Genomic DNA, 25,906 nt, shown 5'->3' on the forward strand with positions numbered 1-25,906 from the left:
GGCCGGGCGCGGCCGGGCCGGACGCGGAGGGACGGGTGGCCCGCCGGCCCCTCGGTGCTCAGTTCTCCCGGGCAGGCCTGTGCACTTACCTGCCAGGCTGCAGCGAGTGCCGAGACTCTCACCGCGGGCTCTGCCTCCGCCGTGGGCGGGAAATGCTGCTGCTCGATTGCAACCTGGAGGTGAGACTGGCCGCGCTGTGCTGCGGGCTTCGCGTCCAGATGTCCGTCTTCTCGGGAGCGAGGGAGGCAGTGGACTGACCGCTCGCCGGAGGTGGGAGGCTTTTGAAGCGGGGGGAGATTGTCAACCCAGAGCGTGCGATACTGGACAGAGGCGAGAGGGGCGTTGCACCTGTCTGTTCCCGCAGGTGGGGACTCTGCAGCACCTGCTGGAGACGGGGACCTCGGCGAACGCACCCTCGGACCCCTGCCAGCGGTCGCCTGTCCACTTGGCCTCTGGTGGCGGCCTTGCTTGCTTGCTTCTCTGGCAGCTGCAAACAGGCGCTGACCTCAACCCCCAGGTAACTAGGCAACTGATTGTTTCTGTGTGCAAGCCCCCCCGCCCCCCTAAATCCACACAAACATTTCTTAGACGCCGGAATAGTCAGCAATTTCGGTCGTTAGAAACGTGCCTGCTGCAGCGCTGACCGCAGAAATATAACACGAGACAGGTTTGTAATTTAAATTGTTCTAGTGCCCACATTAATGAAGGTGAACATGAAATTAATTTTGATTTAACCCAATTTATCCAAAATATCATTTCAACATGTAACCAGTATAAAAAATATTAAAGATATTTTACATCTTCTTTGCACACTAAATTTTCACAATCTGGCATGTATTTTACATTTATAATCCCCATTCAGACTAGCCACGGTTCAGGTGCTCGGAAGGCATGTGTGGTTGCTAGCTACCATGTTGGACAGCATAGGTCTAGAGAGTATTTCGAGTCGTTCCTGCATTACCAGATTAAGTTCCAGTGTAGCGGTTGAAACATTTGTGCCCGCCTACAGTCATTGTGGTGGTCTGCGTCTTCCATTGAAGAATAAAGCCTGGTGAATTTTAAATTGTAAATGTTTTTTTCACTTCTGTAGAGCTTTATTCTTAAATTTTAATATGTGTAGATGTGGCCACACAATGGTTTTATTAATTAAAACTCTATCTTAAATAGCACACTAAGGGAACTTTATCAAAAATAGAAAAAGTTTGATTTAAAAAAAATTCAGTCTGATTCAGTGCATTTCTAACTGGCTTCCTCAAGTAGCCACTATCAGACTTCACCCACTAACCTCCTGCGAGAAGGTGTTTTGGGGAGAGAAGAGACTCTCCAATGTGTTCTCTTATCCTTAAGGATATTCGTGGAGAAGCTCCACTACACAAGGCAGCCAAAGCTGGGAGCCTGAAGTGCCTGCTTGTGGCCAGTGATGCCCAGATTGAGCAAGTGGAAAACTGGTGGCTTCACCTTTTGTCTTCTTGTTTAGACTAATCGGACTCCTGAGGTTTAACTACACATGCTTTTAAAAATGGTGCTTACCTAGTTGATGGAACGTCATGGAAAAGTTAACTTAGGCCGATAAGGGTCTCTTGTAATACTTAGTGTAATTCCATTCATCTGTTATGGCAGTATTCCACTTCAGTTTTTGGTTTAGGAAAATTTATTCTATAGAACTTCTCACTGACTGCCTTTGGGTACTTATTCACTGTACTGGACACTGAATACTACTGCATTAATTAAAAAATGGAAAGCCCATTCTGTCCTGGACTCTGCTCACCACCGAGGATACAGAAGTGCAAAGTGAAATTTCTCTGTGCTTCCTTTACCTCTTTAATTCCACAACTGATGTTTGTATGAGCTCAAAACTCCTTTGTTGGGAAGATACAAAAAACACTAATCAATTATCAGTTTTACTTTGATTCAATTTGTCTTAATTTTAGTTTATGTAATAAGAATGGGCAAACAGCTGAAGACCTGGCGTGGTCATGTGGATTTCTGGAATGTGCCAGGATTCTTACAACAATTAAATGTATGGCGCCTCTAAGACCAAGTGCACCGCCCGGTCAGGGTCACTGTGTTCCTGTGCTCAGGCAGAAATGACATTTTGGGAATAGAGAAAATACAAATGGGAAAAGGACGCGTTAGTAATTTATACTGCTGCTTTCTTCCTTTCTCAAGGATCTCTTGTATGTTAGCATACAGTTTAATTTTCGTTTAAATATTAGCACTCTTCCTTCTACTGTATATTTTCATTCTCATTAAAATATTTTGATACTGGTTATAGTTACTACAACTAGATTCTAGAGACCAAAAGTTGTCCTTTATGGTAGAAGGTTGGAGAGAAAAGCTTTTTAAAAAGTTTTTAATGTTTAATACAGTCCCTTTGTGGTGCACGTGGGTAAGTGCTGGACTTCTAACAGAAAGTTTGGTGGTTTAAACTCACCTAGAGGTGCCTTGGAAGACAGGCTTGGTATCTGCTTCTGAAAGGTCACGGCCTGGAAAACCTATGAAGCGCTTCTACTCTGCACACATGGGGTCACCAAGGGTCAGAACCGAGGGCAGCCAACAGCAACAATGTGTAACATGTTTTCTAAAAACAGCTGTCATGTTGGTTGGGAAGAGATGTGAAGAAGGCCTTCACTTCATGGGCATCGGCTGCTCAGCTACAAGCGGTGGCTTTTGGCTCACAGCATGTGTCTGAGCCCCTAAGGAGGAGGAAAACCTTCCAAGCGAAGGTAACTTTTAAGGATACATGTATTTACATGCCTATATTCTGGTTGTACATGCTTTGTCTCTGAAGTTATTAAAGAAATGTCTAAAGAATATTCTTTTCTTTGTTAAGTATTTATAACCTTGGAAGAAAAATCATAGTTTAAACCATCAGTTACACCCAGAATAGAATCTGAAATTAAACTTGTTCTTTATTAACAAATGTACAGTATAACCTTACTATAGTCTTTGAGTCCAAGGTATTTTAAATGATCTGTGGTCGTTGAGGGAGACATAAATTATAGTAAGCGTCCTTGTTCCAGAAGTCTGGGCCCTTCCAGCCACACCAGCCCTAGAATTGGGAGAAGGGAAAAGAAAACCTTTATAAAGTTACAGGACTACATGATCCAAACAGTAACATGAGGTTCTGTCGGCAGACTCATGGGATAAAACTCAATGATTAGAAAATTCAAATACTTGCATTCCAGCTAAGCATAGAAAAATAACTAAGTGGGTCCATTTAAGAAAGGTTTTTTAAACTTTTAATTCTATAATATTTAGTTATAGAAATCATAAAAAAAGAAAAACTTCCTTATAATAACTGTTACTCCAGACTACCACACTGTATTCTAACATGTACAGTTTTCCCCCTCTGGCAGTGATGGCATGTCATGGTTTAGTTGGCAGCCTCCTCCTCCGTAGTCCGTAAAGAACGTTGTAGGGACCACTCAGTGGCATCTTAGACCTGATGGACCACGGCCGTGAGAAACAGCGTTCTATGCCCTTCCATGTCCTCAGGTTACAGCCAGTTCTACTTTCCATTCTTCCAGTCACTATTGATCCTTTTCCCCTAGCAGAGGAAATTACTTTCAAACAAAATCCCATTATGAATATGTAAATTTATCAAATTTCTTCTAGGATCACTGGTTTATTTTCTTACTTAAAGATCCAGCTGATTTTGTTACATATGTATCTACCACAATAAAAAAATAAAAGTAAATGGAAAAAAAAAAATCCAGCTGAAGTCTGGTGTGTATTGAGTATATCATGCTCAAATGAAATGCTTATTTGAAAAATACTTATGAGGGCAGCTGAGGACTCATCAAATACCGCTTAGTGAGTGATGCGCGGTGGTCGTGTCCCTTGCCCTGACCCGCGCGGTGGTCACGTCCCTTGCCCTGACCCGTCCCTTGCCCTGACCCGCGTGATGGTCACGTCCCTTACCCTGACCCGCGCGGTGGTCGCGTCCCTTACCCTAACCCGCGCGGTGGTCACGTCCCTTACCCTAACCCGCGCGGTGGTCGCGTCCCTTACCCTGACCCGCGTGGTGGTCGCGTCCCTCACCCTGACCCGCGCGGTGGTTGTGTCCCTCACCCTGACCTAAGGAGAGCTGCTGCGTGCCCCAGCAACGACCTAGAGTCACACATTCTGTCGAAGAAACCACCTAACGAGATGGGTAGCTCTCCTCCTTTGGGGCGGGGGGCTGAGTAGAGATGCTCTTTTTATTTGTTCATGTTTCCTTCTCTGATTTTAAAAGTAAGACATACTGTAAAAATTTAAACAAGATGAAAGTAAAAAAAAAGATCTCCACCAAACCTACTCCTCCTTCTCCCCCCCATGTAACCACCATGGAGTTTGGGTTACTGTCTTTTTGACCTGTTTCTGTACATAAATAACTTTCTATTTATTATGTAATATTTTTTCAGCAAAACTTTCTAATAAATGCAATGTCCTAAATCTCTTAACAAATAAATATAAAAAGGCTATACTACGGCTGTTTTAATTTTATTTTGATCCTTCCACACGTAGGCCTTCTTCAGGTAACCAGATCCCACATTTCTAAAAAGAAGCGGGTAGGAGGGTGCCTGTCCTGGAACAGCAGGAGTAGATGGGGAGCCAGGCTTCCTTCCCTTGAGGTGACTGGCCTGGAGCTTCAGGAGAGTTCCACAAGTGCGTGAAGAGAGGTCAGGCAGGGCAGAACCCTCTTTATGGCCCCCTAAATGCCTGCAGTCATGTTACAGTCAGTAGTTCTTGTGTTGACGGCCAGGCCTTGGTTCATGACTTCTGTACGTGCTAACAGAACAAGGGGTTTTTTGCATTTCCAGGGTGCTACAGGTATAACTGGGAAAGGAGAGTGCAGATCTCTGAGGAAGTGATTAGGGACAATGCTTGACTCTCTCGAATTGCTTCAGAAAACTCCATCATCTAGATAATTACATCTAGTGCAAAATCCCTAAGGAACTCCATTATCTGTATCACTCTCTTATTAAGTAGTGAAGGCTTCCCGATGCCTTCAAGATAAATTCTGAATGCCTCTGCTTCCCTGCCTGGCCCACAGTGACTACCTTTCTTGTGGCTGTCTGTCCCTCTAGCCACACCTCCTCACGTGCTCTAATCACGGTGAATCACCTGAAGTTCCCAGAACACGCCATGCTTGCCATTCACGCCTCTGCACGCGGTCCTCTCCTGGAGCAGCCCTCTCGTAGGTCCACCTGAGGTGACATCTTTTCCTTGGGAACCGTTTTTGGACTCTGCTCTGTCCCCCTCCACTAGACTGAGAGCCACTTAAAGACCTTTTACGGTGTGTCCAGTGTTCAGGACAGTGTCTGGCACATACTAGGTACTATAAGAAAGGTTGAATGAATGAACGGATACTTACCTTTTCCAAAATCACTTGCAGGTCTTCAGCGCCCGTATAATGTGGATCTAGAATCAGAAATTTTATCTGCCCTGTAATCTCATTCCATGCAACTCCTAATATTGTGTGGGCCAAAACGCCTCCCCCTGTACAAGACGAAATATCACATATAAGAAGTCATAAACTAATCTCCACGTCCTATTCAAATTAAATTTAAAGACTGATGATTTTTCCTTTCAAATGACCTACAGCAGCACTGACGCTGACCAGCCCACACTGTAAAGACCACAGATGATGTTTCGATAAGATACAATGACGTCTTTAACACAGAAAAGATGCATCTGTCGTCATAAATGCTTTGTATTCTGCCGCCATATTTATGGAATTCATAAAGTGGATTTAGAAAGGGCCACGGAGATCCAGCCTCCACCCAGCAGAGCAGCAGTCACTGCTGTTCGCCTCTCAGCACATGGTTCTGCTGCTTCTGTTCTGAGTACCACCAGTGATTCAGCCCTTCTGCTCAGTACGTTCCTGCTGAAATATGCCCACCTCCATTTCTTACAACTTCAGTCTTTTCTCCGTTTCTCATGTTGCTTATTGGTTCAGTTGTGAGAATTTTTGTTTTCTTTATGTTGAGGTGTAATCCATACTGAAGGCTGTGGTCTTTGATCTACATCAGTGCTTCAAGTCCTCTTCACTTCCAGCAAGCAAGGTTGTGTCATCTGCATAACGCAGGCTGTTAATGAGTCTTCCTCCAATCCTGATGCCCCGTTCTTCTTCATATAGTCCAGCTTCTCAGATTATTTGTTCAGCATACAGATTGAGTAAGTATGGTGAAAGGATACAACCCTGATGCACACCTTTCCTGACTTTAAACCACGCAGTATCCCCTTGTTCTATTTGAATGAGTGCCTCCTGGTCTAAGTAGAGGTTCCTCATGAGCACAATTAAGTGTTCTGGAATTCCCATTCTTCCCAATGTTATCCATAATTTGTTACGATCCACACAGTTGAATGCCTTTGCATAGTCAATAAAACACAGGTAAATATCTTTCTGGTATTCTCTGATTTCAGCCAAGATCCATTTGACATCAGTAATGATATCCCTCATTCAACGTCCTCTTCTGAACCCGGCTTGAATATCTAGCAGTTCCCCGTTGATGTACTGCTACAGCCACTTTTGACTATCTTCAGCAAAATTTTACTTGTGTGTGACATTAACAATATTGTTTGATAACTTCTTCATTCTGTTGGATCACCTTTCTTTGGAGTGGGTACAAATATGGATCTCTTCCAGTCAGTTGGCCAGGTAGCTGTCTTCCAGATTTCTTGGCATAGATGAGTGAGCACTTCCAGCAAAAATTATCACAGCTGGACCAATAAGCAACATCATGATAGATGGAGAAGAGATCGAAGTTGTAAAGGATTTCATTTTACTTGGATCCACAATCAATGCCCATGGAGGCAGCAGTCAAGAAATCAAATGACACATTGCATTGGGCAAATCTGCTGCAAAAGACTTCTTTAATGTGTTATAAAGCAAAGATGTCACTTTAAGGACTCGGGTGCGCCTGACCCAAGCCATGGTGTTTTCAGTCGCCTCATATGCATGCAACAGCTGGACAATGAATAAGGAAGACCAAAAAAGAATCAATGCCTTTGGATTATGGTGGTGGCAAAGAATATTGAATATATCACGGACTGCCAGATGAACAAATAAATCTGTCTTGGAAGAAGTACAGCCAGAATGCTCCTTAGAAGCAAGGATGGCAAGACTTCATCTCACACATATACTTTGGACATGTTATTTGGAGGGACCAGTCCCTGGAGAAGGACATCATGCTTGGTAAAGTAGAGGGTCAGCGAAAAAGAGGAAGACCCTCAGTGAGATGGACTGACACAGTGGCTGCAGTGATGGGCTCTAGCATAAGAAGCATTGTGAGGGTTGTGCAGGACCAGGCAGTGTTTTGTTCTGTTGTGAGTAGGGTTGCTGGGAGTTGAACTGACTTGACGGTACCTAACAACAACAACAGTTTCGTACAAACTTGTCTTAGCGTGCGTTCTGACCTCACAGGTAAGTCTTGTCTTCACAGAATCATGCATCTTTAAATCAGCTAATCCAGTCCTATTTTACAAGTAAAGCCCAGAGAGGTTAGCAGTTTGCACAAAGTTACACAGCTCGCCAAGTCAGTGACAGAGCCATGACTTAGGATGCCCGGTCGAGTGGACATCTCTTTTCCATAGTGCTCTCAGCTCCTCAGAAGTCTGAACACAGTTACCATTTCTCGTCTTAGCCTTCTTCTGGTTATCATAATCTTTTTTTGTACCTTCCTGCCACCTTGGAATTTTTTTTTTTAATGTCCAGAGATACATATGGTGTAAAAATTAATTTTAAAATGTTAAAAAAAGACTGATTTTATGTGAGATTAAATATTTATACTAATAATAAGCTTTACATTTTCCACTCTACCAGAAGAGCCACCATGTCCAAGACACCTTACCGATCATGATTGGAGTTCCTTCACTCTGGAAATGATTAGCCAGTTCCCGTCCTTTGGAAGCCATTTCAGAACCCTGGCTAGAAACAGTTCTGTATTAGATGAGTTACTTTCAATACCAAGGTCAAATAATAAGCTTGCAGGACAATGGGTTTTTTTTCTATTTTTCTTCAACTTTTTGCTTTCTTTTTTGGTTATTGAAAAAAAAGAACAATATAAACTTAATAATAAGCGACAGGGAACTGACTTAGCAATTGAAAGCAACATAACCTTTCTAAATATTTCTAAAGACATGATTTTCTGCTTCTGGTACTACAGAAAGAGGGTCCTGGATTTTTAACGTGAGATTGAAGCTAGTCAGGCTGGTGCCCAGGGACTTTTGTGGGTCTATTTAATTATCTGAAGAATGAGTTTTAAGTCCTGGGTTCTTGTCTCCCTGCTGTCAGACTTCTGAGTCTGAATTTTCTCATCTTTAAATTGGGACCAATAATACCTGCCCTGTCTACATGACAGAGGAGATTTCAGGACTAAAAGAGATAATGTCTGTGAAGCTAATATGAAAACTGCAAAATGTTATCAAGTGCAGCACATTGTTTTTAGGGAGTATTTCAATGTCCTATACAATTTCAGGAGACCCTGAGTGGTGCACATAATTAACACACTCTGCTGCTAAATGAAAGGTTGGAGGTTTGAGTCCATCCATAGGCACCTCGGAAGAAAGGCCTGGCAATCTCCTTTCGAAAAAATCAGCCATTGAAAACTTTACGGAGCACAGTTCTATTCTGACACACATGGGGTCGCCATGAGTCAGAATCACTCCTTGGCAACTGGTTTAATACAGTTGTAACTCTTGAGAAGGGAAAGGAAGATAGACAGATGAAGGGAGATATTTTTTGGAAGGCAAGTGCCAGATGGTGTTAATAGGGGACTCTTGCTTAATAAGGAATGTATAATGTTTTAATGTGCCAAAACTTTCAGTTTTTAATTGGCTTATGCTTCACTACTTAATCTATCATTTATTTGTTAGCACTGAGTTCCACAGCTAGTTCAAAGTCTGGCTGTAAAATCAGAAGTATTGATGTACTTGTACAATAGAATAATATTACTGAAGTTATTAAGGTTGTCATAATAGAAAATATATTCTAAACAACATAAATGAGTAAGCTAGTTATAGAAAAACAATATATTTAATTTCTATTTTCTAATATTTTAATATTAGAATTAAGATTAAAGTATATTAGAAAAAATAAATACATTTTTAGCACACGTTAGTGATTTATTAATGTCTTAGGAATAAAAGGAGCAAGAGCTAAACAGAAACATCAGTCACAGATCAACATTTGATTTTTCTGCTTTCAAGACTTTTTTAATGACTTGAGCATAAAAAAAAACCTGACTTTCTATAATTCCACTCAAAGTTAATATGTTCCAAATTTTCCTTCTCCTAGCTAAAATTAAGCCTAGATGATACAAGTATATATATCACAAAGTTTATTCCTAAACTAAAAAAATCTTCTAAAAAATAACCAAAAGAATTCAGGGTTACAAAAAATGAGATTATAAAGCAACGAGGAGGGAAAGAGGTAACACAAATGAAGGAAAAACATAATTTCTCTATTATTTAAATAAAAATTACAAACTTCACTTTGCAATGCTTTACCTAATTCTTAAAGTGTCCTTACCTGACAAACAGTATTTTTGAAGTTACACCAATCAGCTGGTTCAGTACCAGCTGCACCTCAATAGATCCGATCCATTGCCGCGATCCAACAAACGTCGCTGGTTTGTCACGGGCATCAACCAGAGCCTTTACGTATTTAAAAACATAAAAAAGTCCATACACAACACAGCTCTTAAAAATTACACTTAGGGCATTTCCCTGATTATCAGTGTAAGAATACTTTTTTCCTTCCAAACAAATAAGTCTGCACCATGAGTTAATAATAATGAATGCTGTATTAAGGGCTAATTAAGGGCTAATGAAAGGTACACTTGATTATAACGTAAAATGGAGTGTTCTGTACCTGCTGAATTTCCCTGTGTGTTGGGATGGATCTCTCAGTGTATCCCTGATGTCTGAACCAAGAGCAGATCGTCTGCAGAGATCGGTAAGCGCAGCCCCAGCCGTTGTCATCTATCCGATCCTGCATATAGTGATGATAACTGTATATGCCCTGGACCATGTAAGTCTATATATAAAAGAAGAAATGTAGTAAAATATCAAGACAGATGAAAATACTCTGTACATGCCTGAGCCATGCTTCCTGTTCTCAGTGCAGTGACTTCACAGAACCATGGTTTAACCTTGTACCTTCTTGGCTCTTTATTAAAGGTCCAGAGCCCTCACCTGGCAAGACCTGTCTCCTGGCTGCCTCTCCTGACTTCATCTCCTACGGATCTTCCCTGTTGCTCACTCTGCTTTAGGTTCAAACATGCCAGGGGCATCTGCTCTCTCTGCCTGGAACACCCTTTTTCCACATGATGTTACGGCTTCCACCTTTATTTCCCTCAGGTCTCTGGTCAGATGTTAGAGGCCTTCCCTGACGTTCCAGTCTGAAAATGGCATGGGTACCCACTCCCCACCCACTGCTGCCCTGGCCATCACTCTCTGTCCTGCTTTATTTATCATTTTTCAAAGCCCTTATCACTATTTGACACGTTACTTGTTATTTTTAAAAAAGCTGCCTACCAACAACAGTACATGAGCTCCAAGAGGGCATGCACTGTGTCTTACTCATTTCTGGGCCTAAGCTTCTGCAACAGGGCCCAGCACACAGGTGATACTGCATAAGTGTTCGCTGAATGATGGATGAATGAATGAAGAAGGGAATAAAGGAATGAGCAAACAAATAAATTCAGGGTCTATACAACAGGACAAGGCCTGGTGATCTACTTCCACGAATCAGCCAATGCAAACAGTCTGATTCGCAACCCGTGATAGGGAGGGTGCAGAGCCGGCAGTATCTCACTGCGCTGTGCATGGGGCCACCACGAGTCGGGGGCTAACGACAACATACAGTGGGGTATGTGAAGAATGCTCCTGTGATTCTGTAAACCTGCCGTTAATTACAGCCCAGGTATGTCACTTAATGACCTTGAAAAAGGCCAATATCATGTAAATTCTTAATTGTAATATGTTAAGAAAGCGTCTTTTTTTTTTTTTTTTTTTTTTTACAAAGTGGTATTACCATTATTTTTCTTAATTAGGTAAGAAGAGTCACGGACAAATACAGAACCTTTACCCAACAATTAGAGAATATATGTTCTTTTCAAGCACAGACAGAAAATTTACAACGAGACCATTCTGGTAGGCTGAAAATGGCCCCAGAAGATATCTGTGTCTTAAATCTTGCAAGCTGTCAGTGGTACCCTATTTGCAGATGTGATGAAGTTGATGATTTTCAAATCGGGAGATTACCTTGGACTACCAAGGAAGGCCCTAAATGCAATCCCATGTATCCTGATAAGAGAGGTAGAGGCAGATGTGACACAGTGAGGGCAGTCATTGCGACTGCGGGGGCAGGGATTAGAGTGATTCGGCCACGACCAAGGGATGTCACGATAAGATGGCCGGTCACATTGTCTCTCTCGGGAATCTGAATGAGGTGCAGAGTACGCCAGGCAGAAGGAATAGGAAGTGATGTTGAAATGATGCATACAATGAAAAGGTATGGGGAAGGGTAGGAAAAAGTTATACAGAAGCTGAAAGAATGAGGAAACAGAAGGCACGAGACTGAGAAAAGCCAGAGAGAGTAAGGGGAAGGAACAGGCCAATGAGGACCAAAAACATTTATATATAGAAAAAAGCAGAAATGCCACCCCGGAGTCCAAGCTGCCCCTGAGGGAGAGAGAGACAGCTGCCAGACCAAGGGCTGCGTTGGCTTTCATGAGGCCTGGCTCCACCAGCGCTCCTAGATGTTCATAGATGTTCCTCATCTATGCCTATGGGATACTTTCTTTCCTACCAGCCTACATGTATCCTCAAAATAACCTTGCCCTCACCCTCCACTGATCCACTCTTACATTTTAGGAATTACATACATTATGAATTAATCCTGAAAACTTCCACTGAGTACCAATAAAAAACAATTAATGGCATTAATGAACAGCTGATTCCCATTAGTCATTCGTTAAACTCACCATACCAGACTCTATGTTGGGTGGATTAAGAAAAGTATGTGGATTTCTAATGTAACCATCTCTGTGTGGTTCATCTGGAAAGTGATAAGCATTAGACCTTTTGAAATAAGGTCTGTCATGAGGCAGATTGAAGAGCTCGTGTAACTCCTAAAATGAAATCAGAATCAATAGGAAAGAAGAGAAACAAGTTAATGTATTAGATTCCTAGCCAATAAATAAACTCAGAGAAAATATGAAACACAGAAAATTAACTATATATTGGTTATAACAGTTTTCAACACATTTGTGATTTAATTCACTAAGGTCAAAGAGGGTGAGATTAAAACCAAACAAGATTTATTTTTGCTTATCTATGTACATGAATAGAAACTAGAAGGGAACACAGAAAAATGGAAATAATTTGTTAGAGACAACTGGGATAATTTAAAGTTATTTATTCTAAGAGTCTGTCAAACCACATCCAGATGAAAGACTGATTTTGAAACAGCCTTGCAGATGAGTAAATTATAAGTAACAATGATATAATTATATCAAAGTACTTTGAAAAATCATTTTTAGATTGCTTTACAAATCTAAGGGATAGTGATTAAATTACAAAGTAGAAGTTACTGGTAGAAAACCAGCCACTATGGCATGAAAATAAAAATACACATACATGTTTAAAATGTGGTATTTTCCCAACTGTATAAAAACATGTTACTTTAAAGTCTGGCAGTTTCTTTGTTATATCTCCTATGTACTCTAGTGGTTTGAATAGCTTCATCAACTCATGTCGCTATTGCCTCTGCAGATCAACTCATGTAGCACTTACAAAGAGGCACAGAGGATTAGAATACCATATTTTTACGCAAATAATGCATACCTTCTACATTTGTTTGCTATCAGGTCTTCCCCCCGTGAGGTAGTTCTGTAAATGCGCTATGCTTATTTTTTTTACAGCAACATGTAAAAAAAATTGGCATAGCAGGGCTTACGAAAATACTTCATAGTGGGAGGAAGTGCCTGGCAAACAAATGTAGAAGATGCACATTATTTGTGTAAAAATACAGTATTATACCTCTTCTTAGGGAGAGAAATTAGAAAGATGCCCCATTGTATAATTTGATGGGTGCCAGGCAAGGCCACATATCAAAAAGATATATCCCCAAACTAGTCATTTTCTTTCAATGCTGACCATACTTTCTCTAAAATTCCTCTAATAAAACCCAGAAATTTAATCAGAATTACTATAAATTCTAATCTTCCTTCCCTAACTGTAATCTTGTCTCTTTTACAAGTGGGGAAGTAAAAGAAGGGAGGAAAAAAAAAATCTGTTGCCGTTGAGTTGCTTCTGACTCATAGAGACCCCATAGGGCAAAGCAGAACTGCCCCACAGGGTTTCCAAGGAGCAGCTGTGTGTTAACACTCATCAGTTGCTCTAGCCATGTAAGCATCTTCTCATTTATATGTATCAGGAGATTCTCATTTACATGTTTCTTAAGGAAAATATAGAATTTCAAAGAACACATGAACTACATTGCGTATGTAGAATTAAAATGTAACGTGGGTTTAGCATAATATTTTTAAAATTAATGATACATAAAAAAATCCCATGAGAAGAAATAATCTAATATGTAAAACTGATAGTCTGCTTCCATACTTTTTACCTTAAAATAACCTCGATTTATTAGAAATGTGTAATTAAATAGAAAATGAACAATGGTCACTGTCCTTTTTATCCATTTTTCAATAAATGAACTGGTTTTACCTTTCTGTAGGCCTGCAGCTGACCATCTGGAATTCCTGATGGATATGAAATTGTTACGAGACTTTTTTCCCCTGGTAATAGAAAGTGCAGTGGTTCAGGTACCACAATAGAGGTTCCTTTCATATATTTCAAAATGCATTTTTCCATATTAGTTAGTTGACTATGGACTGCATCCACTAGAAGTTTACGAACTCTGTGAGGGGAAGAACACAAGCACATTAACAGGAGTTACAGTGGCTGTGATCAATGAAAGTGTCCAGCTAAGACATCCCTAGTATAGGAAAAAAACAACGTGATTGGACCAGTTTGTTAAAGGAAGTCTGAGTTATGCATTTATTTACTCTCTGTGAATAAAGGGAAAACCTTATAGGTTTTAGCATGCTACCCTACTTCCTGCAAATGAACACTTACTTACTCGATGGTTTTCAGTGTAATAATTAACAAGAAGATAATCATAGTAAAAACTACAACAGCAACAGCCTCAGATGTCTCTGTGATATTTAAAAATAGTCTGTGATTATTTTGGGGAAGGGTCCTCATTTAAATGTGGCAATAATATTACAAAATACTTACTTTCCCCATGGTTCTTCCGGAGCAACAGCTAAAACTGTATCAACTGGTAAAGTCATATTAACGTAGTGATGTTCTCCGCTTTCTCTCTCAATGATGGGGGTTACAGCGCTCAGAGGGGTTGACATTTCCAGCATAAGATCTATATTTACTATCTGATGCTGTAGAGATAAACAGTAATAGTCATCTTGTAGTACACTGTACATTAAATATAAAGGGTAGATGTAAAGGAACTTTTAAGGGCAATATAAAATCTGTACTATAGTAAATTGTTTAAAAGCACAAATCTTATTTTAAAAATTCTCTCTGCTTCAAAATAATCTTTTGACATGGCTAGGTTCCAAAGACCAAGTTGTTATGCAGAAATCGGTGTTATGTGAAAATGGAGGATGACCACATCAGATTACAAAATGGAGATGACTACATCATTACATAACTGCCAGATTACACGTTACATAACTGCCAAACCACTGAGAATCCTGGCCCAGCCAAGCTGACACATCACCTTAACCCTCACAGCCAGCGGTACTCTCGCCTCACACCGCGGCATTTGTTACTGCCAGACGTACGTCGTTAATGCGCAAAATAGTCGCATGGTAGATTTTCTACTATTGTCATAAACGAAATGTTGGATACTGAGATAGCTGATAAGTGAGGAGTAGCTGTACTGGAATCCAGCAAAAATTATCAATGGATGCTAAAACTAGTGGGTAAGAACTTGATGAGGAATAAGATATATACATAGTCTCAAAGTATGTTCCCACAAGACACTCACTAATTATAAGGGAAAAAATGGTACCTTTAGTGTAAAGAAAACCTGTGGATAGCACCTTAACTATGTGATTAAAGTTAACTTCGCCAACAGAAGAACAAACGGACAGCATTTGCCTCTTAGTATGTTGTGCGGAGAAGGAGACAACACCACTTCTGTGGTATTCCTGCCAAAAACGCCTGACTTGAATCTAATCATGAGGGAACATAAACCCAAATTGAGAGACATTCTACAAAATAACTGGCCTATCTTCCAAAAATGTCAGACTTCAACTACTATAATTTTCCAATCATCATTAGCCCAGAATGTTTCCATATATTCCACACTTGCAAATTTAAAACTCATCTGGACATCTTACTGGTGTCTCAAATGTAACATGTCCCAAGGTGATCTCACATCTCCCCAACCTTCTCTCTCTGCTCAAGCAAGAAACTGTCATCCCATATCTGACTGGTGCATTCCCTTGACATCTCTTATATCTACTCCCTTTATTCTTAGAGCTATTGGTTAGCTTAGGCCTTTCATGAAATGACCTCTGCCCACCTCTCCAACCTCATCTCCACCCATTCTCTCCACCAGCCTGGACAAAACCATATAGTCGTATTAACCTCATACAACTTCCTGCCTTGAGGAAGTATGTCTATTTTGTATCTCCAGCATCTAGCCAAGTTCTTGGCACATGGCAGGTACTCAGTAATACCGGTTCAAAAATCAGCAGAACCAAGAATAGTGTGAAGACACAGTCACTATTATCTTACACAACACAATGCGTTACTTTGTTATATTTCAGAATGATTTCTTTTTATTTCTATTTATTTCTAAATAAAATTCACTAAGTAAATTGTCAAAAAGAAAAAAGTTTTATTTTTGTGGGAGCCAAGAAAGCTTCCAAAATTTTCAAGATACATTATATATATATATAAACAAAACTTTAAATATATAAAACAAAGATATAACCTTTGGCAAGTCATTTAATCTTTCTGGACCTCAGTTTTCTGATCAGTAAAAACCAGAGGGTTAGTTTAAATAATCTCTAAGAAGTCACTCAGCTCCAAATTCAGGGATTTAAAATTTTTATCAATAGAGACATAGGCCATCGGCTTACCATGTCTGGTAACTTTTTTTCTTTCTTTCTCATGAATTTTCGTTGTGTATCTTCTTCCTGTTCAAATCTAAATTTTTAATATACAAAAAGGTTTAGACTGTGAAATGATGTTTTGAAAACATTTCCAACAATCTTTAAACATACTCACTGAATAAAGCGCATTATGTTCTTACAAGCAGAACTGTCAGTCAGTTCTCCAGGAATGGTGTTCATGTCACTGTTAGGCCATACATACACCGAACTACGGCAGATTCTGAACACAAGTGCGTTTGAAGACAGCTTGGCTGACAGGTCCCTCAACACATGTTTTAGTGCTTTCTTCACAAAAATTTCTAAATTAAAAGAACATAAATAGAAATTGATGAGAAAAACTTTGAACTCTTCAACATGAAAGCTTTTTAAGCATACACAGAGTAGAAAATAGTGACAATGACTTCTAAATATCCATTCCCCAGATTGAATACTTACCAAATTTTTTGCCTTTTTATCTTTTAAAAAACTGAAATGTAATTCACAGACCATAAAACTCATACTTTTAAAGGGTACAGTTCAGTGGTTTTCAGTATATTCACAAAGTTGCACAACCATCACCACTATCTAGTTCCAGAACATTTTCGTCATCCTCGAAAGAAACCTCATACCCATTAGCAACCACTTTCTAACCCTACTCCTCCAGCCACTGGCAACCACTGATCTCCTTTCTGTCTCTCTGGATCTGCCTATTCTGGACATTTCATACAAACGAAATCAGACAATATGTGACCTTTTGTGTCTGGCTTCTTTCACTCATGTATTCAAGGTTCATTCGTGTTGCGGCATGAATACATCATTCCTTTTTATGGCTGAATAATATTCCACTGTATGGCTGTAACACATTCTGCGTATCCATTTATCAGTTGATGCACATTTGGGTTGTTTCCCTTTTTGACTATAGTGAGTAATGCTGCCATAAACATTTGTGTACAAGTTTTTGAGTGGACATATGTTTTCAATTTTCTTGGGTATATACCTAAGAGTAGAATTTCTATGGTAACTGTTTAACTCTTTGAGGGACTACCAAACTTTTTCAAAGCAGGTACACCATTTTACATGGCCACTGGTATTCTATGAGGACTCCGATTACTTTCAAAATACCTGTTAACTTCTAGCAATAAAACTACCGAAATTTAAATTTCTCTGTAGTTCTTTTTCTCCTAGGAATATATCTAACTAAACTGTACAATCAAAATTCTGTATTCTAAGGTCACAGTGTTTTTTTTTTCTCTGTGGGGCTGTGCCATCAACCTGATAAACGAATCTGCTTTAGTTTGGTTTCATTTTCAGGGCTCTCTTTTTAATTGAATAGAATTTTTTGAATATGCAAAACATTTTCATCATTCCAAAATAAAAATTATATCACAAAATATATTCAGAGAAGAATAAGATAGTATTTAAATACTTTCCCTAGCCTTATAATCTTAAATATTAAAAACCTATTTAATCCTATAGTTAAAACATTTAACTATCACCTTGATATCTTAATAGATAAATCCCTTGGGGCTGTGGGATTATGGCAGAGAAAGATTACTTGTAACAAATCAGATTTTAAAACATCTTGACACATTTCAGAAAGCAGAATTTAATAATTTTCAGTTGCATCACAAAAGACAAACATGACACCTTGGATTAACCCATTCTCATCGAGTCGATTCCGACTCATAGTGACCCTACAGGACAAAGTAGAACTGCCCCACAGGGTTTCCAAGGAGTGCCTGGTGGATTCTAACTGCTGACCTTTTGGTTAGCAGCCAAGCTCTTAACCACTGTGCCACCAGGGCTCTGAAGTTATGGTAATCATTGTAATACCAAAAAACCCAAAATCCATTGCCATTGCCACTGCCCTCATAGGGTTCCCAAGGCTGTAAATCTTTACAGAAGCAGACTACCACGTCTTTCTTCCATGGTGCGGCTGGTGGGTTCAAACAGCCAACCTTTCGGTTAGCCCCCAAGTGCTGTAACCACTGTGCCACCAGGGCTCCACTCGTTGTAACGTAACATAATAGTTAAGACAGTGGGCTCTGAAGACTCATGGTTGTCATGTACATGTGAAAGTCAATGTACAAGTCTGGGTGCATCATTTACATTGTGCTCATTATGAATATTTATATTTACTGTGACAGTTTCTGGGAGAGGGCTGTAAAAGGTTTTTTAAGGAAGGCAGAATTTTTCTAATTTGCAAAGAGGTAACCTATGGGCTAGTGGTGCTGCTGGACACAGTTTCTAAGTTAAAATTCCACTTATACCACTTACTAGCTATATGATCTTAGACAGTTTATTCAATCTCTCTCTTAGTTTCATTTGCAAAGTGGAGATAATCTCGGTATATTTCATTATCAATTTCTAATCAAAAAAGAGAGTTTTTTAGCAGACTTACCATCAGGAGTAGCTAGCTGAAAAGCTAGATCAAGGCCTCCTCTTATTCTGAACAGTATACCCATAGTCTCTGAATTCACCTAGGACAAATAAAACCAAAATTCCACTGTAAAACAAAGAAAACTCACCCTCACAGAAATGAAAACCTAATTAAGTTTATGTTAACAGCATTAATTAAGCTTGACTTTTCAAATAATTTTATAAATTAATTTCTTATTTTATGGAAAAAACAGAATGAAAAACCTCTAAATTCTAAATTAGGGGTTCTCAACCTTCATTCCATATTGAAATCACTAGAGGAGCTTAAAACACTGATACCTGAGCTGCACACCCAACAATTGGTCTGGGTGGGCTAGGCGAGGATATTTTTCTTTTTTTTATATTTTATTGTACTTCAGGTGAAGGCTTACAGAGCAAATAGTTTCTCATGAAACAGTAGTACACGTTGTTTTATGACATTGGTTAACAACCCCACAACATATTAACCCTCTAACTTCTCAACCTTTTTTTTTTGGTGAAAATACACATAGCCAAAGATACACCGTTTCAAAAATTTCTACATGCACAGTTCAGTGACATTGACTACGTGCTTCCAATTGTGCTGTTATTCTCACTTAAGATGAAGGCTTACAGAACAAAATAGTTTCTCATTTAACAGTTACTACAAATCTTGCCCCATGACAATGGTTAACAATCTCACAACACCTCAACAATATCCTTACTCAACCTTGGGTTCCCTATCACCAGCTTCCTTGTCCCCTTCTGCCTTCTGGCCCTTGTCACTGGACTCCTGTACCTCGTTAGTCTCATTTGGTTTTACGGGGCTATCCACTCCCAGGCTGAACAGTGAACCTCAGAGGTAGCTTCACCACTGAGGTAAAAGGGTGTCTGGGGGCCATACTCTTGAGGTTTCTCCAGTCTCCTTTAGGCCAGTAAATCTGGTCCTTTTTTTGTGAGTTAGAATTATGCTCTACATCGTTCTCCAGCTCTGTCCAGAACCCTCTGCTGTGATCCTGGTCAGAGCAGTCACTGGTGGTAGCCGGGCACCATCTAGCTGTACTGGACTCAGTCCGGTGGAGGCCTCGGTAGCTGTGGACAATTAGTCCTTTGGACTCATCTTTTCCTTGTATCCTGTTCTCTTCATTCTCCCTTGCTCCCGAAGGGATGAGACCAGTGGAGTATCTTAGATGGCCACTCACAAGCTTTTAAGACCCCAGACACTACTCACCAAGGTAGAATGTAGAGCATTGTCTTTAAAAGCTGTGTCATGCCAATTGAGCTAGATGTTCCCCGAGACCATGGTCCCCAGAGCCCTCCGCCCAGCAATTCAGTCCCTCAGGGAGTTTGGATGTGTCTATGGGGCTTCCATGACCTTTCCTTAGGCAAGGATATTTTAAAAGTCCCCACACTCCATTGATTCTAATGTGAAAAAGCACAGAACCACTGCTTTAAGCCAATAATTTCTATACTATAGTCTTAACAATGGGTTTAACAATGACAGGAAAACATCAATGGTAAAAAACTAATTTAATACAAAAATAGCACCGGATCTAATAGGATAACACCTAGTATTCAATACCAATAAGCAACACCATGATAAATGGAGAAAAGATTGAAGTTGCCAAGGACTTCATTTTACTTGGACCCACAATCAACACCCATGGAAGCAGCAGTCAGGAAACCAAACGATGCACTGCATTAGAGAAATCTGCTGTAAGAGACCTCTTTAAAGTGTTAAAAAGCAAAGACGTAGCCTTGAAGACTAAGGTGCACTTGACCCAAGCCATGGTGTTTTCAATTGCCTAATATACATGTGAAAGCTGGACAATGAATAAGGAAGACTGAAGAATTGATGCCTTTGGATTATGGTGTTGGCAAAGAATACTGAATATACCATGGACTGCCAAAAGAGTGAACAAATCTGTCTTGGAAGAAGTATAGCCAGAATGCTCCTTAGAAGCAAGGGTGGCGAGACTCTGTCTCACATACTTCGGACATGTTATCAGGAGGGATCAGTCCCTGGAGAAGGACATCATGCTTGGTAAAGTAGGGGGTCAGCCCCTCAATGAGACGGTTTGACACAGTGGCTGCAACAATGGGCTCAAACATAGCAACGATTGTGAGGATGGTGCAGGACTGGAGAGTGTTTCGTTCTGTTGTACATAGGGTCGCTATGAGTCGGAACCGACTTGATGGCACCTAACAACAAAGTGTTTAAGACAATGAAAGGAAACTACTACACCACTGAAGGTGGGGTATAAACTACTAGAACTTTTCATAGGGAAATGTGACAATAAGAATCAAAGCCTTATATTCACATGCTTTGGCCTAGTAATTCTGCATTTAGAAATTTAGTCTAAGGAAGTCTGCGAAACACACGAAGATTCAGTATATGGATGCTAACCTAAATGTCAGCAACAGATTGGTTGAATAATTATATGATACAGCCATGAAAAATCATGTTTCAAAAGAATATTTACTATAGTTTACGCAAATAATGTGCACCTCCTATGTAGAAGGTGTGCATTATTTGTGTAAAAATATGGTAATGGCACAGCAAAATGCTTGCAACTTAAAAGGGAAGAAAGCACTTGCAAAATGGTATTTACCAGTAGTTCTTAAGCTGGGTCCACATGGTGAGTTTCACGTCATCAGTGACATACGACAGATGACATGTAACATTGTTTGCGTGTGTGTGTGTAAACTTTTTCTGGGAAGAGGTTTTAAAGATTTCATCAGATCTTTTAGCTAAATGACAGACTGGGTCATAAAATAAACAATATCCGCCGTGAGTACTGTGGTCCTTTAAAAAATCTTCCATCTGAGACCAAATGGTCAACATTTCCTCAAAAGCAAAGATGAGAAGGCAAGGAAGCAGGGAAACTACATTACTGGAAACGGAACAACTAGATCGGAAATAATGAAAGTTGACAAACTGAAAAATGTAACCAATGTCACTGAACAAATTGTGTAGAAATTGTTAAACAGGAACCTAATTTGCTCTGTAAACTTTCACCAAAAACACAATATTTTAATTAAAAAAGATTTCATCAGACCCTCAAAAGGGTTGTTATGGATTGAACTGTGTCCCCCCAAAAGATGTAACCCTTAATCCCTGGTATCTGTGAACATGACCTTATTCTACGATGTCATCAGTTAACATGAGGTCATACCAGAGTACAGCGGGTCCTATTCCCATCCGGGTGTGTTCTTAGGAGAACAGACACAGCAGCACAGCGAAGGTGGCCACGTGAAGAGGAACCTACATGTCAAGGAATGCCAAGAAACACCTGGGGTACCACCAGCTGGAAGAGACATGGAAGGATCTAGTACGGACAGAAAGCATGGCACTCTCATGTCATGGACTCCTAGCCTCCAGAATTATGAGACAATACATTTTTATTATTTAAAGTCACCCATTTTGTGGTATTTTGTTATGCCAGCCTTAGGAAACCAACACAGAGTTGGGCACCAGGAGTAGAGTGCTGCTGTACCAAACACCTGAGACTGTGGAAGTGGCTTTGGATTGGGTAATGGGTACAGGGTGGAAGACTTTTGAGGTACCTGATAGTAAAAGCCTAGACTGCCTTCAGTTGGTCGATTATGGTTGGTAGAATTACAGACATTAAAGGTGATTCTGGTGAGGGCTCAGAAGTGAGGGGAGCTAGAGAGAAAACTTCTATTGTCAGGAACAGAATATTGCCAGAAATGTGGACATTAAAGGTGCTTCTGGTAAGGCCTTAAAGGGAAATGTTGAACACGTTACTAGACAATGGTGGAAGGCAATCCTTATTATAAGGTGGCAAAAAAATTAGCTGACATGTTAGAATATTTTGTGGAAAGTAGAATTTGTAAGTGATGAACTTGAATATTTAGCTGAGGATATTTCTAGGCAGAATGTGCAAGGTGCAGCCTGGTTACTCCTTGCTGCTTATAGTAAGATGTGAGAGGAAAGAGATAAATGAACTAGGCAAAAAGGAACCAGAACTTGAAGATTTGGAAAATTCTTAGCCTATCCATATTGTAAAAATTGAGAAAGCATACTCTAGAGAGGACACCTAGGGTATGGCTGGACAACCGTTTGCTAAAGGTATTAGGCATATGACTTAGGGATCGAATCAGCCATCTCAGCAGAAATGCTGCCGGGCTAGACTAAGGGGACAGAGATGGGATGAAATGAAGTTGACTGTCGGACTACTGGGATTCCACAGGCAGGAAATGGGCTGATGGAGCTGCTCGGCTGCAAACACCTGCTGTCCTTCAAGAAAAGGAAAGGATAATCTCAAGAGCTTTTCAGAGGCTGGCAGGGCTGGCAGCTTGGGTCCAGTGGGTAGAGCTCCTTGGTGAGGACAAGGGGTGGAGCTGCCACCCAAGGAAGAGGCACTGGGGCCACAGCCCCTGTGGGCCAGGAGACTTGGACCTCCATCAGCCCAGGGTTGAGAGGGTAGGGACACCACCCAGGCGAGCCCAAAGGACAGGGATTATTTTCAAGCCTTGAAATCTAATGGAATTTTCCCTGCTAGGTTTTATACTTGCTTTGGACCCGTGATCCCTTCTTTCCCTCCAATTTCTCCCTTTTGGACTGAGAATATCTATGCTATGCCTGTAGCACTATTGTATTTTGGAAGTAGATAACTTGTATTCTAGGTTTCACAGGTCCATAGCTGGCAAGAATTCTGCCCCAGGATAGACCATACCATCTTCCCCATATCTATCTAGATAATTTAGAAGATGAGATCTGGGACTTAAGAGTTCATGCTGGAATGGGTTAAGACTTTTAGGGATGCAAGATGGGGTGAATGTATGTTGCATGTGGGAAGGACATGAAAGTTATGTTGAAGCCCTAACCCGTGGTACCTGTGAACATGACCTGACTTTTAAATAAGGGTCTTTGAAGATATTATCAGTTAACTGAGGTAACACCAGAGTAGGGTGGGTACTAATCCAATCTGACTGCAGCCTTCATAACTGGAGAACAGATACAGAGAGACACATACGGGGTAGAAGGCCATGTGAAGATGGAAGCCAAGAAATGCCTAGGGCTATCAGAAACTGGAAGAGACAGGGAAGGCTCTCCCTCTAGAGAGGACAGAGAGAGCGTGGCCCTGCCAACGCCCTGAATTTGGACTTCTAGCCTCAAGAAGTGTTGGGACAATAAAGTTCCATTGTTTAAATCCACCCACTTTGGGAAACTAATATAGGAGTCTATGTTGCCAACAGGCTGAAGAACCACACTATACAGTAAGAGCCCTATTTTGAAATAAATGAATAAAGACTAACATTTACTGAGCTCTTACAATGTAAAAGGCACTATGCTAAATGACTGAACAAAGATTAACTGAGGAAGGTACCATTATTGTTTTCCCAATTTTATAAATCCCTTGCCACATTTTTTTAGGGTGACAGTTAAATTGTAAGCTGTTGAAAGCCCATATCCTATGTTTCAATTCTATTTCTAGGAATTTATTATAAGGAAATAGTCAAGTAAGTTCAGGACAAATTTAGCTACAAGACTGTTCATTTACCATACTGTTGTTCAACATACCAAAAAACAACAACAACAACAAAAAGACATATATATACATATACCAAAAACCCACTGCTGTCAAGTCGATTCCAACTCATAGCGACACTATAGGACAGAGCAGAAATCCCCCTTAAGGTTTCCAAGGCTGTAATCTTTACGGAAGGAGACCGCCACATATTTCTCCCGCGGAGCAGGTGGTAGGTTTAAACCGCTGACCTTTTGCTTAGCAACTGAGCACTCTGCCGGGGAAAGATGTGACAACAGTAGTTACAAAGACAGGCACAAGCTAAATTCAGCTTTGCCATTTACTGTACGAATTGGCACAATTTAGCTGATCACTCAACTGTTTTGAGTGTTTTCTCACCTTTAGAACTGGCAAAATTAGAACTTCACAGGGTGGTTGTTGTAAGAGATCATATGTGAAAGCACTAGCACATGCTTGATAATGACTTTTGCTTCACTTCATTAAAACCACGTTCTTGTAATTGGTGTATCTCCCAAGACTTCTGAATTGAGATCGTCTCTGAAGAAATAATATTCAAGCTGACACCTAAAGGGTGAGTATTAACAATGCAAAAAGATAGATGAGGATGGAGGCGAAGAGCCTATTCTAACTAGGCGCACAGATTGAAGCCAGCTCTGGGAGACATATAAGAGACTACCCGTTACTGAAGCTGGTTCTATTTGATGGTGGCGCGGATGAAGACGGCAAGAGCGGAGATAGTGACAATAAGCAGACGTTTGGAAGTAGAATCCATAGGACTTGCTTACTGACCGTGTGTTGGGGAGCTGAGGAGAGGGAGGTGTCAAGGATGATGCTAGGTTACTGGCATGTACAACAGGGCGGGATGCGGGGATGTGAAAATGAGCCAGTTTTGTATTTGCTGATTTGGAAATACCAGGAGCCCTGGTGGCGCAGTGGTTAACAGCTTGGCTACTAACCAATGGTCGGCAGTTCCAATCTACCAGCCGCTCCTTGGAAACCTTATGGGGCAGTTCTACTTTGTCCTGTAGGGTCGCTATGAGTCGGAATTGACTCGACGGCAACGGGTTTGGTTTTTGTTTATGAACTAACCAAGGGGAGGTACACTAGTAAATACATGGATCTGGAGCTCAGAAGGAAGATCTGAGACGGGGACATAAATTCAGAAGAAAGCATGAGGTGTAAATAAAGTACACTGAAGAATACTAATATCTACGACGCGGTTGGAAGACGTGGCTGAGCATCAGACAGGAGGGAAACCAGGAAAGTGTGATATTACAGAAAGCAGACGAATCGAATAGTTGAAGAAAGTTCTTCATATCTTTCCCAGGTCTACTCCTCCAAAACCTTAAAAAACACCAAATAACCCCTCGTTCTCAACATGCATTCACGCGGCGGCGGGGTCGGGGGCGCGGGTCCAAAGGCAGCCGAGGCGCGGGGCGGGGGCTGTCAGGCGACGTCCCCCAGCTCCGGGCTCCGATGATCCGGGTCCAACTCTGGGTTCCGCCGCGCGCCCGAGGCCGCTCCGGCAGGACACGGACGCCTTAACCACGGAACGCGCAGCAGCCACCTACGGGCCCCGGCAGGGCAAGCTCCTGTCAGGGGCTGCGGAGCTGACTTGACGCGGCCGCCGACGCTGGAGGGGAAGGACGAGGGTCCGCGACCAGCTAAGGTACTCACCACGTCAGCCGACAGCGGCCGGAAAGAGCGTCTTCGCGGCCCGGGGGCGGGGCCGGGGGCGGGGCCGAGAGGGCCGCCTACAACTCCCGACATGCCCAGCCGTCGCGTCGTGGAGCGTACCATTCTCCGTCTCTT

The 25,906-nt window shown here is 41.1% G+C and overlaps 2 protein-coding genes across 6 annotated transcripts; one reads left to right on the top strand and one right to left on the bottom strand.

Annotated features, from left to right (window-relative positions):
• The first annotated feature begins 124 nt into the window (after nucleotides 1–124).
• On the top strand, nucleotides 125–1,482 carry ANKRD37 (ankyrin repeat domain 37). Its single transcript, XM_023737245.1, has 3 exons — nucleotides 125–179; nucleotides 365–517; nucleotides 1,348–1,482. The coding sequence occupies exons 1-3, from the start codon at nucleotides 153–155 to the stop codon at nucleotides 1,480–1,482; spliced, it is 315 nt and encodes a 104-aa protein (XP_023593013.1). The 5' UTR covers nucleotides 125–152.
• Nucleotides 1,483–1,495: 13 nt separating this feature from the next.
• On the bottom strand, nucleotides 1,496–25,828 carry UFSP2 (UFM1 specific peptidase 2). Of its 5 annotated transcripts, none has more exons than XM_023737213.1 (13): nucleotides 24,473–25,035; nucleotides 21,755–21,886; nucleotides 18,583–18,661; nucleotides 16,318–16,501; nucleotides 16,170–16,236; nucleotides 14,296–14,453; nucleotides 13,723–13,915; nucleotides 11,976–12,122; nucleotides 9,860–10,024; nucleotides 9,518–9,642; nucleotides 7,839–7,915; nucleotides 5,360–5,406; nucleotides 1,496–3,052 (listed from the first exon to the last, which is right to left on the bottom strand). In XM_023737213.1, the coding sequence occupies exons 3-13, from the start codon at nucleotides 18,644–18,646 to the stop codon at nucleotides 2,966–2,968; spliced, it is 1,314 nt and encodes a 437-aa protein (XP_023592981.1). In that variant the 5' UTR covers nucleotides 18,647–18,661; nucleotides 21,755–21,886; nucleotides 24,473–25,035; the 3' UTR covers nucleotides 1,496–2,965. The 5 variants fall into 5 exon arrangements, 4 of the variants coding, with proteins under 4 accessions (XP_023592981.1, XP_023592980.1, XP_004382823.1 ...); XM_023737212.1 differs by having other exon boundaries at nucleotides 5,360–5,484; XR_002825049.1 differs by having other exon boundaries at nucleotides 2,977–3,052; nucleotides 7,839–7,911.
• Nucleotides 25,829–25,906: the final 78 nt, after the last annotated feature.

This window comes from Trichechus manatus, unplaced genomic scaffold, assembly GCF_000243295.1.
Source record: "Trichechus manatus latirostris isolate Lorelei unplaced genomic scaffold, TriManLat1.0 scaffold00099, whole genome shotgun sequence".
Lineage (NCBI taxonomy): Eukaryota > Metazoa > Chordata > Mammalia > Sirenia > Trichechidae > Trichechus > Trichechus manatus.